This window comes from Lemur catta, chromosome 8 (assembly GCF_020740605.2).
Source record: "Lemur catta isolate mLemCat1 chromosome 8, mLemCat1.pri, whole genome shotgun sequence".
NCBI lineage: Eukaryota > Metazoa > Chordata > Mammalia > Primates > Lemuridae > Lemur > Lemur catta.
This window is the reverse complement of record NC_059135.1, coordinates 64,504,631-64,518,546: the sequence shown is the minus strand read 5'-3', so window position 1 is coordinate 64,518,546 and position 13,916 is coordinate 64,504,631. Positions and strand designations below refer to the sequence as shown.

At 33.5% G+C, this 13,916-nt stretch overlaps 1 protein-coding gene across 15 annotated transcripts in view; it reads right to left on the bottom strand.

Annotated features, from left to right (window-relative positions):
- The window catches only part of BAZ2B (bromodomain adjacent to zinc finger domain 2B), a 254,441-nt gene that overhangs the window by 124,429 nt on the left and 116,096 nt on the right, over nt 1-13,916 (bottom strand). For all 15 annotated transcript variants that reach the window (XM_045559240.1, XM_045559244.1, XM_045559242.1 and 12 more), the window contains exon 3: nt 4,936-5,082. In XM_045559240.1, the coding sequence (XP_045415196.1) occupies nt 4,936-5,080 (145 nt within the window). In that variant the 5' untranslated portion in view covers nt 5,081-5,082. The remainder of the gene's footprint in view (nt 1-4,935; nt 5,083-13,916) is intronic.

The window sequence follows — 13,916 nt, the reverse complement described above, 5'->3', positions numbered from 1 at the left end:
CGCAGGTATGTTATACCTATTTTATAGATGAGGCAACTGAACCTCAGAAAAAGGTAATTTCACCAAATTCACATAGTTAATAAGTGGACAAGCCAAGATTCAATTTCAGGGCCTTTTGCCTACAAAGTCTTTGCTTTTAATATAACATTATACTGCCTCAATTCCTAAACATGGCAAATGAAGTTCTAAATGATCTCACCTTGGCCTATTCCTCAACTTGACCTCCTTTCTGTCCTTCTGTCCCTCTTTCTTAGCCATAGCAGAGATTGACAATATCTTCTTCTTCCTTACTAATAGAATCCCTATTTAATTCAATATGCTAAGCTAAAATCTATTTTTCCTGGCCTTTCTTGGAGCTGAGATTACCACTCACACAGTTCTGATGAAAGATTTAAGTGAAAATCTCTGGGTGGGGCTTCTCGGAAAGCTCTTTAAAAGGGGTCAAAATAAGCTGCCATTCAACTTTTGCCTTCTCCCTCCCTCCTTTCTTCCTGGAGGGAAGTGGTGTAGGTAGATCCCTCTTACAGCCATGAGATACACATGTGAGCATGAAAGTCCCCATACTTCAGAAGGCAAAATGTAAATTAGGAGTCCAGGTCTGTGATGACAGTACCCCATCCCAGGACTGCCTATGTATGGGATGGTGTGTTTATTTGCCATGCTTTTCTATGCATAGTTAATCATGTCATAACTGACATATATCCTGAAAATTGATGCCTTGCCGATCAATTTGCAGTTTCCTCAATATGCCATGATTTGGCACACTTCTGTAAGAAGTCTGCAAGTAAGATACATATGTAAGTCAGTCTCTTTAATTTTTAAAAGAAAAGGAGACATAGTCTAGCTTTTTTTTGTTTTGTTTTTGTTTTGTTTTTTTTTGTTTTGTTTTTGAGACAGAGTCTCACTCTTTTGCCCTGGCTAGAGTGCCGTGACGTCAGCCTAGCTCACAGCAACCTCAAACCCCTGGGCTCAAGCGATCCTCCTGCCTCAGCCTCCCCAGTAGCTGGGACTACAGGCATGCACCACCAGGCCCGGCTAACTTTTTCTATATATATTTTTAGTTGTCCAGATAATTTCTTTCTGTTTTTAGTAGAGACGGGGTCTCGCTCTTGCTCAGGCTGGTCTCGAACCCCTGAACTCAAACAATCCATCCGCCTCAGCCTCCCAAGTGCTAGGATTACAGGCATGAGCCACCACGCCCGGCCCATAGTCTAGCTTTAACCACAGAAATTTTAAATAGTTTATCAGTTTTATGTATTCTGGATTTGTGTAAGCTTTTGTTTGAAGGGTTCTACATCCAAAATGGGTTGAAAACCACTGGTCTATGGCATAGCTTAACTATCCTTGAAATTTCTCAAAGTTCTGTCTTTTGTATTAGATCAAATGACCACAAATCTCAAACAATGTCACTCTGTAAAGTTTATTTGTGGAGCTACACGTAAATACTATGCTATCAGCTTTTACGCAGAACCAATACACGGAATAGTTTTTGAATATCTGTCAAACTGGCATATAGAATATTGTGCATCATTTGTCCTTTTATACAAAAGCTTTGATGGCATATTCCCCATGTCACTCAGGGCTAGAAAAAAGTTTGTTTTTTCCTGAGAAACTGATATACTTAATAGCACTAGGGTAATATAAGCCATGTAATCCTTTATGTTTTCCTTTTATTCTTAGCAGCTATTAATAGCTAGTTGAGTTTTTTGTTCAATGTCTGCAGCTTTCTTTAGCTAAGACCTTTTTATTTTCTAGATCCTATCTTTTGACATTTTAGTTCATTGTTTTTGTTTATTTGCCTATACATTTATTGAAACATGTTTCAAATTATTTTTTAGGAGTAGGCGGGTTTTTTTTTTAAATCATTCCTTAAGGGAAAAGAAATATTACTCTTCTAATAAGATCAACAAAACCAATATATGCAGATAGCTTTAGATTAATCAATCTTTACTGCAGTGTTATTTTTTGTTTTCTTTTTTGAGACAGAGTCTCTCACTGTCACCCTGGGTAGAGTGCAGTGGCATCACCGTAACCTCAAACTGCTGGGCTCAAGCAATCCTCCTAACTCAGCCTCCTGAGTAGCTGGGACTACAGGTACCCACCACCATGCCCGGCTAACTTTTTTCTATTTTTAGTAGAGATGGGGGTCTCACTCTTGCTCAGGTGGTCTTGAACTCCTGACCTCAAACATCCTCCCACCTCGGGCTCTCACAGTGCTAGGATTATATGTAGTGTTACTTTCTATTCAAGTTATTGTAATAAAACTAAGGGTGTGGTGTTAGAGGCCCTAAGAGTCCCTGCACGTTATTGCTGTATATGCTAAGAATGCAAGGCCCTGACTACTCTTTAACCAGGCTATTTCTCAGGAGTAATCTTGAAGGATGAGGCAATATCTCCCCCCACCAGACAAACAGTAGGCTTGCTTTCATTTACTATAAAATGCAATGAATTCTTCAAGCTCAGCATTCCTCAGCTGTAACATAAACCCACTACGTGCATAGGATCCGATGAGGGCTTTTTATACTGCCCCTATGGGACTTGGACATGGAGAACCAATGCCAACATGATGCTTATGCTGTTTGCTGTGCTATAAGCAACAAAATCTCTGATCAAGGAATCGCATGTCTTCTGCCAGCATCCATAATAGGAAAAGGCTAATTTGTAAGGTAGGTATAATCTCAGACCTTGACAAGGTGTTGATTCTATAGAAAGTAGTTAATCATTCAAAGTCTGAAAGGCTTGAATGAAATCCTTGATAACTCAGAGGAATTCCTACAGACACACCATTAATGAAGATGACAGAAAATAAATAACTGTTTCTCTAAAATAAAACAACTTTAAAACAACAGAATGACTACAAAGGACTCATTAAAGAACTGGTGAGGTTGTGACATTTTAAAGATGAAAATTCTGTTTTGTTGTCTCTATCAAAAAAATTGAGGAGATAAAATTCTTTAAGGTAAAATGGTCAAGCCTATTATCACTCTATGATTTTATTTTAAAAATAGAATTATCAGATAATAGGCCAAATGAATCAAGCAAATGAACACAGGAAAATAAAATACTGAGTTATGCAGGACAACTGAGCACTTTCTTAAGTAATCTATGTGTCAGAGGGGAATCCAAGGCTTTTTTTAAAGCATGAACCACAACTCTATGAAAGGTAAAAACAGAAAATGATTTTACCTAAAAGTGAAAAACTCATGCTATAGGTACTAAAAATAAATGTTCATAGATGATAAATTTCTGAATAAATAGAAATAAACTATACTTTCATTCAATATAAGCATCTCAATATAAAAACTCTACACTCTTTTTTATCAGGAAATAATAAAAAACAAATTCCTTTCTAGACAAGATTTCCAATGTTATTCAGCAACTCAGCATACTCCACCCCTTTTTCAACTCCCAACCACCACTAACAAACAAAAAATAGTGCCCAAGAAATGACTAATCAGAACTGCAGGCAATTCCAGCGTTATTAATTAAGAAAACTAAGTGAGAAAAAGGTGTCCAGAAAACTCAAGGCTCTGTACTCAAGGATGCTACTGAAACTTTCAATGTAAAAAAAATTTCTCTAGAAACTATGTATATTAAAGACTGATTCAGAAATAAATACAAAATAACACAGTAGATTAGAAGAATATATTGAAATGAGCTGACAACAAAGGAAAGGGGAAGAGGAGTTACAAAAAACAGGAAAGAATAATTACAAAAGCACAACTGTGTACAACAATTTAGACAAAGTAATCTAAGGAAAAAGCCAACCATGGCATCACTGTATTTTTGAGCATAGCATATCATCAATGGACCTTAGAGTCTAGCCATCATTGTATATATAAGGGAAATGTCAATGAAGGTGTTAAATTACTTGATGAACATTGTACACAGGGTGTAGGAGAAGAGAAGTTATATTGATTTTTTTAAAAATATAACACTATATTTTTAGTTATTTTGTAATCACTAAGAACATATTAGAAAATTGTTCTATGATAATATAATGACAAAATGACATCCTTCTTGTCATTCCATTGATTAGAAAAACCAAAATTAATTTAAAAATATATTTCATAATTTGCTAGGGTTATTTTTATAAGCAAATGTTCCATATTTATACATTTCATTTCTGCAATATTACAAATCTAATTTTGAAAAAATAGATTATCATTTAGTTCCACCATTTATAAACATGAAATAATCTATAAATAAAAAATATCTAAGGTTAAAATGATTCCTACTGATAAAGGAATGAGTCAATGAAGTTTTAGGTGTTTTTTTTGGTTGCTGTTGTTTTAATGATATAATCTACCAAACCTGTGTAAAAGGACAAAGAATAATTTTAAGGGGTACTTAAATGTAGCTTCCACATAATTAATCAAATTGAGGATATTTTCACTTTTGAAATAAAGCTCTCCTTTTAGTAATATAAATTTTCTTCACGTTTAAGAGAAACTTGTTATGCTCTAAACTTTTAAATTATTTTCCATCAAGTACATGACCTGCTTTAGTATACATCTGTGAACTGAGGTAGTTGGAGCTTGCAAAGGTCATTTTGAATACTGGAAGAAAATTTACAGCAAAGGTCCACCAAGGACTCCTTTGTATTTCTCTTCACTCCCTCGTGGGTCTATTGTTTTTTAAAAAGACTTGACTTTACTAATTTATTAATTAAAATGGTAAAATAAATTAAGATATTAAGATTAAACTCTCAAAGAGAATTTTGAATAAGCATGGAAAGCATGGAATAACCAGTGGTACTCCAGTATAAAATTCAGAAAAAGCAAAGAAATTAGATGTTTAACCTAGCCATTGCTCAACAGGTCAATGGGGGTCATGAAAACATTTTATTCAGAGCCCAATAAAACATGATGAATGCAAATTATTAAAAGAATGGCATTCTAAATTGAGTTAAAAAAAAAAAAAAGGGATATTTACCACATGGGCTGATTGTAGAGCTAAGTGAAGCAACTCCAGTGGAAAGGCCGCCTTTTGAAACTGCTGAAGCCACAGAAGGTGTAGAAGATGAAGTTGGTGTAGTAGAGGAGGCTGTTGAGGACGGTAACCGTTCTCCAGACTCCATATCTATGAGAGAAGGAAAAAATGTTAATTTTTTCAAAATTGTTTTTAATTTCATTATTTTTTTTATTTCAAAATATTATGGGGGTACAAATGTTTTTGGTTACATGTATCAATTTTGTTATGTTTGAGTCAGGGTTATAAGTGTGCCCATTACCCAAACAGTGTTCATTGTACCCATTAGGTAGGTTTTCTCCCACTCCCTCCTCCCTCCTCCCTAATTCTCAGTATTAAATATGGAAATTATTCAAAAGACTGAAATGTATTTAAACTTTTTGTATACTTCTAAAAATAAATTTAGAAATACATGTTCTTCAGAAATATATGAGATATGAAATAGATAAAAATATAATTAAAAATAACAATTTATAAAATAAATTTCCTGTTAAGTATACCAAATCCTCTTCTAATAGATTTTCAGAGTTTTCTTGTATCCAAAAAATTAATAGTGGTTTGAATACAGCAATTTCACACAAATGTGTGTCGCCACGTTAGGAAAATTAACATGTTATGTTCATCTTATTCTTCCTAAAAGACCTCATCATCTATTCACTTGCAAAATAATTCCCATATTATCTTAATGAATCAAGAAAATACCACCACATTTGAATGGACTGCATCCTTGTCTTCTAAATTCAGATAGCAATATAGTCATAGGTCTTAAGTGTCTGAGAATCTGGCCTAGTAACCCCCAATACAGTGAGCCCTCCCCAAAAACCCCAGCAAAAAAGGCAAATACATTTTAGAGTTTTAATTGGAGTCAAGTTTAAACCAGGATTTCAAATTGGCCTTAGTGTGACCCATTTGTAATGATAAAACCACTTCTAAGCATCTTTATTAATTTGATTAGCTATTGTGGGTACAATCTTGCATTGGTTTTATTGCAACAGTTGATGCTGATATTAAAAATCCACAATATAATACACTATGGTCATTTTAATACTCTATGCATGCACTGATCCCACAATTAAGCAAGAAAATCATAAGGTTCACAGATGCTTTAAAGATTATACAATCTATAGGAAGAAAAAAAAGATACTGTTCAACTATAAGTGAATTTATGATTAGCCACGAGAACACTCTTACCATTTAAATAAACTAACTATAGTAAGACTTCTGTATTCAATTCTATAGCCAACTCACATAATGACTGTATATTTCCTAAGAAAAAGTGTTTGATTTCATTTTCAAATATTGACTAATTAAAATAATGCAAGGTTAATGTTTAAATGTTGAATGAATCTATAAAGCATATAGATAATTTTTCTTACAACATAGATATATATGGGGAAGGCAATCTTGGACTGACACATGGCATCATTAGTAAGGCCATTTCAATAAGCTTTCCAATCATATACAATTCAAAAACTTCTCTTCATATTCTGGTATTGCTGTCAGTTAACTCCACAAATGGTAGTCTGCAATGGTGAGTATGTCCATATTCTTATAGAATCTTTCCTTCTTTTTATCAGCATTCATCACTGGAAAGGCATAGTTACTATGACAGCTGGATGGAAGTAATGTTTAAAGGGTAGGTTTGGGGTCAGAAATAGGCACTATGAAGAACTCTGCGATGTGTGCCTGTCTGATGGTAAGGTCCACTGCTGACACCTTTCTCTATAAATCATCAATATTTTCACCAAGTCTCATTTTACTAAATATAAAAACTGTGGCTTCTTTACCTAGAAAAAGTTTATAGGAAGAGGCTATTTTCTTCTTCATAGCTATGTTTTTAGCCTAAGTAGATTTCTTGGGTGGATGAATATTCTCCTTGTAAACAAAATACTATTCTCTCACATTGGCCTTGAATTGTTGTTTTTAATAGGTATTTCTTAGTTCCAGTAATGCCAAATTTAATCAACTACTCCATGTTCATCTTATCTTTTTTTTATTTTATAGAAATTTAACAAATCTACTCTAGCCTTTGCTATTCTTGAATGAGGACTGTCATTAGGATCAGCTCTTCCAATTTTCAAGTTAAATATTATTTTCAGATTTTATTTACTATTGTTCCCTGCTAAAGCACAAGTATAGCTCTGAAAGAAATCATGGCCATCAACTTGAAAGTTAAAAGGTAAAAAGGCAAGCCTTTGCAATTGTGAATACTCCACAAAACAATCATTGGCTTACCATACCCAAAGAACTATTCAAAGGACAGTTGAAAGTATATATGCAGCAAGGGATCCTAAAAGCAGTAGGTGAAAGTTTGAGGAGAAACAGGATATTTGTAAAGTCTCAACATATCTCCTCCAAAATATTAATTAAATAAAAAGGGAAAAAGAATAACTTCACAGTGGAGAAACCACATTACCTATAGTAAAAAAATATATCGACATCATACATTCTTCGATGCTCTGCCTGAAGAATACCTTTGTGGTATTCTTCCCAATAATGTAAAACCTCAGTCAAACCATGAGAAATAACAGACAAACCCAAATAGAAAGACTATATCAAAATAACTGATTATTATTCATTAAAAGTGTCAAGGTCATGAAAGAAAAGGAAAGATTGTGGAAACGCCATAGGGTGGAGACTAAGGAGACATACCCAAATGTGATATGAGATCCTAGGTTGGATTTTGGAACAGAAAAACGACATTAATGGAAAAGCTAGTGAAATTCATATAAAGTGTACAGCTAATAGTATTGTATCAATGTTAATTTCATGATGTTTACAATTTTGATAATTGTACTATGGTTATACTAGTTATTAATATTAGGAGAAGCTAAGTGAAAAATATATGTAAATGTTCTGTATTTGTTTTGCCCTTTAAGTCTAAAATTATTTCAACATAAAAATTAAAAAACAAAAACACAAACACAAAATGTGCCACATAGTAAGCACTCAAAAAATATATATGCGCTGGAGTAGAAGAGGATAAACCTAAATCTTGAAGGAATCATGACACAGATTATATAGTGTCAGTGAGATATTTGATAATAAATGTTATCTGGGTTCAAAAACTGTGTCTGAAGCTTCTTAGTTGTGACCTTGTGAAAACTATGTATTTTCTCCGAATTCTCAATTTCTTTATGAGAAATATGAAAAATATATAGTTGGGAGGATTAAATGAGATAATGCATGTAAAGTGCTGAGTACCTAGCATTCAACAATTATTAGCTATTGTTTTAATGAGTGCATATATGGTTATCCATGTGTATATATGGCAGTAAAAGAAACCTTGTTATTTTTAGATTATTTATGTTAAACTAAAAATTTAAGAGCTGTACTATTTATAGATTATATATATCATTGCTATGGCATTGTATATTTTAGCCAGACAGAGTATGTGTTAAGAATTTAAAACGAATGCCTCAAAACTGTACTAGGTACCAATGGTAAGGTGTATTATCGTAAAACTTTCCAAGTAAGCTATAATACAAATAAAAATGAAAAATTAATGTGTTAATTTTACATTGACATGTATATTTAGTCTATTATCACATGAGTACTTTATTTTATTGTTTCTTTTGAGACAGGGTCTCACTCTGTCACCCTGGCTAGAGTTCAGTGGCATTGTCATAGCTCACTGCAACCTCAAATTCCTGGACTCAAGTGATCCTCCTGCCTCAGCCTCTCGGGTAGCTGGGACTACAAGCGCACACCACTATGCCTGGCTAATTTTTCTATTTTTTGTAGAGACAGGGTCTCGCTCTTGCTTAGGCTGGTCTCTAAATCCTGACCTCAAGGGATCCTCCCACCTTGGCCTCCCAGAGTGCTAAGATTACAGGTGTGAGCCACCATGCCCAGCCTCACACGAGTTCTTATTCATTATTCAAGTACAGTATGTAAGAATCAGTAGAAACTCAGTTATTCAAATCATTTAAGAAAATATATTCATTAAAATAAACCCAGTTTAGGTATCCAAGGACCACCTGTTTCCAGATTTCTGTTAGGGCCAGAGCATCCAGATCTGACACCTGCAATCCTATGATAGCCTCTTGTCTGACCCCATGTGTTATGAATACCCCTTTCATTTTGGGTTCCAAATCATCACCAACCAACTGATTCTTCTGTGTCCAAAAAGAGCCCAGATATCATGAAATCAAAATGAACAGACTACAATAACATGATTTCCCATCTATAACCCACTCTCCTATAGAAAAATATCTATATCTTTTATCTTAAATTCATTGAGATTACAGTTTCTAATGTATAACTTTGGAATTTTTTATTTATAAAGTTAACCTGTTAGGATAAAGATAACTACAACTGGAAATTAATATAAAACACTATAGTGAAAAACAAATTTGTTGTTTTGAACAGCAGAAAAATGTGCAAAGGATGAAAGAATTGTAAACGATTTGATTCATTATAGATCTTCCCATAATCTAAAGCAGTGGTTTTCAACCAGAGATGATTCTGTAACACTCCCCACTGTCACCATCAGGGAACGTTTGGGAGACATTTTTGACTGTCACAACTGACAAGATGCTAATGGCATAAAGTAGATGCAGGCCAGAGATGCTACTAAATACCCTACAGTGCACAGGACATCCCCCAGCCTCCACCTGAACAGAATTATCCAGCCCAAAATGTTAGTACTGCTAAGTATGAAGAATTCCAATCTAAAGGATCAAAAAGTATATTATTTGGAATTTCTCTAACCAAAACTTTCTTTTAAGTAGTAATTCTATACAACTATAACAGTAAGATGATTCAAGCTGATTGTGATGACTCAAAACCACTATAATAAATGATAAAAATTATATTCAACATACTCCTTTTGTGTCAGCATATCTCTAAGATTCTAATATTTTACATTTTGTCCAAGTTGTTTAAAACTGATAAGGTATAATGTGCAATTAATGCACATTATAATGCTCATTCATACTGGGTAACATAAATTTGTTGTATTTTACTAAAATGATAATTATAACAATTATGGAAACAGACAAAAATCAAAATTTATGAAAATGACAGACCACAAAAATACTTCTTCCTTGCGTGATGATTTTTATGTACTACAACAGGATTCAATGATCAATTGTCACTAATAATATTGTTCAAATTCATGTATCTCAAATATTCCTTTTTTGTGTATCATAGAGTTTATGAACTCTGACGCTGGTAGGTGTAAACCCAAATGGGTACAAACAGAGAGGGCAAGACATGTTGGCTAAGAAATGTAAATATGACCAGCTCCCCATGTTTCAGTTGCACTAATACTTTAGTATTAAAAGTACAATTACAGAATGGACTAAAGATTCAGAAATTACACATAAGAATAGACTTATGAACAGATATTTCTCTTACAAGAATTTTCTTAAAGAATGGTTTTATCTGTTAACAATAACAAAAATTCTCTTTGAGAGTTAAAAGCACAGAATCAGATTCAGTGAACCTGTACTTTTCCTTTATAATGTAACCTCAAATGAAATACAATAATTGGGAAGGATATAAGAGACAGTCACTATTCTCCTTCTTTGGGTTTAGTAGAACCACTAACAGTAGAATTTTACCAAGTCCACTATTTGCTAAAAGTTCTAACAAAGGCTTTTATGTCACTATGTATTTAGATAACTTCCAGGCAACTGAACATTGAATATATTATACTTCAAGATCTTAAATAGCGAAACCAAAATAAAAACCAAGCCACAAATTTTTTTGTTAAGGGACTTTGGGAAATACAAGATGGGCAAAAAATACCTTAATAGAGAGCAGACAAAATTATTCTCTGAATATAATGTGTTCATGGAAAAATGATTCTATTTATAAAATTTTTATTTATCTACATTTTCGGAAACAGTTATTTCAAGAAATTAAGTATAGTATATTGTGGCTGAAAATATGAATATGTTAAATGAATTGATTTCCCTTTTCACTTGACATATTTAACTACCACTGTAAACAAACAATTTATTACATCCTCAAACAGAAGCCTGCTCGCAATTAGGTGCTCTGTGCCCCAGCCTGTGATCTGGATTCCTAAATACTAGTTTCCTTACTTAAAAAATGATGAGATTGAATTAAACTAGCTCTCAAGTTCCTATCAGAGTTTTACAAGCTTGGTGGTTAAAAAACAAAAAAACAAGCTTGGTGGTGCCCCCAACAAACCAAAAAACACACCAAAAATTCATATTGCATCAAAATATTTAACAATTTAATTCCATTTTTTCCTTTTCCTCCTTCTCATTGACCTTGATTCTCTCTCTAAATGTGTATCATGCTAAATTTAGATTTCTGTTAAATCTTTTAAAGATTTACTCTACTCTTATTTATACCTCAAGAGACCTGATGACAAGAAAATTATCTAAGAATAAAGCACTGGTTTTCATATTGCTCAGTAAATAATCTATTCAGGGAGTATGCTTGTCCATCCAAAGGATTAAATATTCCTTTGCAATGAGATATCTGTAGGGAAGATGTTATCCTAAGACATATGAAAAAGATATAAAAAATTTAAGGGAAGATTTGAACAAAATTTAACATTAATGGATCAACTAAACTGTAGATATAGTCTATGAATTTAAATATTGATTAGACTTAGAAATGCCTAACATGGATAGAAAGATAAAAGGAGAGGTGATGCATGGTTAACTGATCCTTTTGTCTATAAATGGGGCTTCAAAGAAAAAGTAAAAGACCTAAACCTTTGCTTAAATAAGAACCACAGTTAAATTCTTAATTAGAATAGCTAAGACAGTTCTAGAAAGCAACTGAAGCCAATGCATAAGAGATTGAAAAAAAATAAAGCATAGTATCAAAGAAAAATCATGTTACTCTATGTAAAATATCCACATACACTAGGAAGCACAGGAAGCAAAAGAGTCTCAATACTATATATCAGATGAACTAAAATAAAAACTCCTCTTTAATGGAAAAAAAGCAGAGCTAACATAAAAGGGGAAAGAAAATACTTCTAAAAGAACAGAGAGGGGGTAAGAGGTTGTGAATACCATGCGAAAATGTTTTTTATTTTTTTTGTCCTGGTCACTTAACATCAGGTTTGTCTAATATTAACACTTCCCTAACTCAAAAGTCTTCAAAGGAATCTTATCTTAGAAATATACTCACACATATGGGTAATAAAGGATATTTATCACAATATTGAATTGCAAAAGACTAAACCATACATTTCCATCAATAAGGAATACTTAAATTAGAGTTTTTAATCTTTACTAGATTACTGAGCAGGTATTCAAAAAGCATGAGGTAGATCTATATTGGCTAATATGTTACATAAAAAAAGCAAGATGGGGAAGAATACAAACAGCAAGATCTCATTTGTGATTTAAAAAAGGGGAGGGGATATATACTTATTCCTGTATGTTCACTGAACGTTTCTGGAAAAATATATAAGAAACTGTTAACTATACTTACTACTAGGCAAAGGGATGGGGGAATTGGATTCTAGAATGAGGGAATTATTTTTCACTGTATTTTTTTTGTACTACTTGAATGTTTTACCATGTGGTTGTATTAGTAACAGTTAAATCAATAAAAAGAGAAAGTTTTCTAAAGGTTTGTTATTGCTAGAAATTACCTTTCAAAATGCTCCACAGTCTTAGGATAACTTTAAGTACCTTGAAGTAGAGGTTCAGCTCTGGCCCACGTGCCACTTGATTCCATCAAAGGTCTTCTTTTACATGTTTTGTATATTGTGATTGCATGTGAGATTTTATTTGAAGAAAGAGTCCCAGGGCTTTAAAAAAAAAACTTTGCAGGGCCAGGTGTGGTGGCTCACACCTGCAATCCTACCACTTTGGGAGGCTGAGGTACAAGATTGCTTGAGGTGAAGAGTTCAAGACCAGCCTAAGCAAGACATCGTCACTGAGAACTCAGCTTCAAGTAGGAGGCACTTTCACTGTTCCCTGGTCTTCAATTCCTAATTTCAAGCCATTGTACAACTTATCTTCAAATTAAATCTTATTCCCTAATGGAAGACATATTCCTAATTCTACATCCCAAATAACCAGACCCTGACAAGTTGAGTCAATCACCTACTTGGAGAGGTTGTAAGTGATGCATCTTATTTTCTATCCACTACTTCCTTTTCAAACTCCCTGTGGATGATCAGTTCTCTTTTCTAATTTCATTTTTTAAAAAGATAATAAAACACCACCACCAACAAAAAAGAATAGGAACAAAATAAGGTAACTGTAGAATACAGTGCTTGGTTCTACTGACATGAATAATTAGGAACCTACCAGTGGAGGGTGGTGAAGTAACTAAATGATAAATTTAAAATTAAAGCACTACAGAAAAACGATGTTCTTTCCCTTACAAAATCTAAAAGCTAATGGCATTGTACCCATCCTCTCCTTTTTTCCTGTTAAAATGGGGGAGATGACCTTCCTTCATTACCTCAAACTTATTATTAACTTTTCACAGCTTGTAAGGAACCTTACTCCATTGGTTATTTCCTCTCTTTACTGTATCTCTACTGGATTCTTTTCAGTTATCCCCCGTCTTTAAAAACAACAAAAACCCCTTCTTTGAGCACTCACTCTCATTTAGTTACCTTATGATTTCTACTGTCATTTTCAACTAAGATTCTTAAAATTATCTACATATATGGTTTCCACTTTTCTACCTTCTTTTTACAATTTCACTCACTCCATTCTGGCCCTCTAAATTTATTTCTGTAACATGCCATCATATGATTTTAGTGTTAGGATCCTACTGCCAAAACTGGTATGAAAATCAAGCAAAATCTAATTGAATGTGTCTGTGGCCCTGCCAGAAAGGAAGACTATGAAAAGAATACAGAATTCAACCAGGAGATAAATAGAATCATTGATACAAGTTGGCAGTAATCTGACTAGGGGATTGTAAACACAAAAGAGATGAAAAAATTTATGTAATGGTATCTTTAATCCAGGAGGTAAGTCATGAAA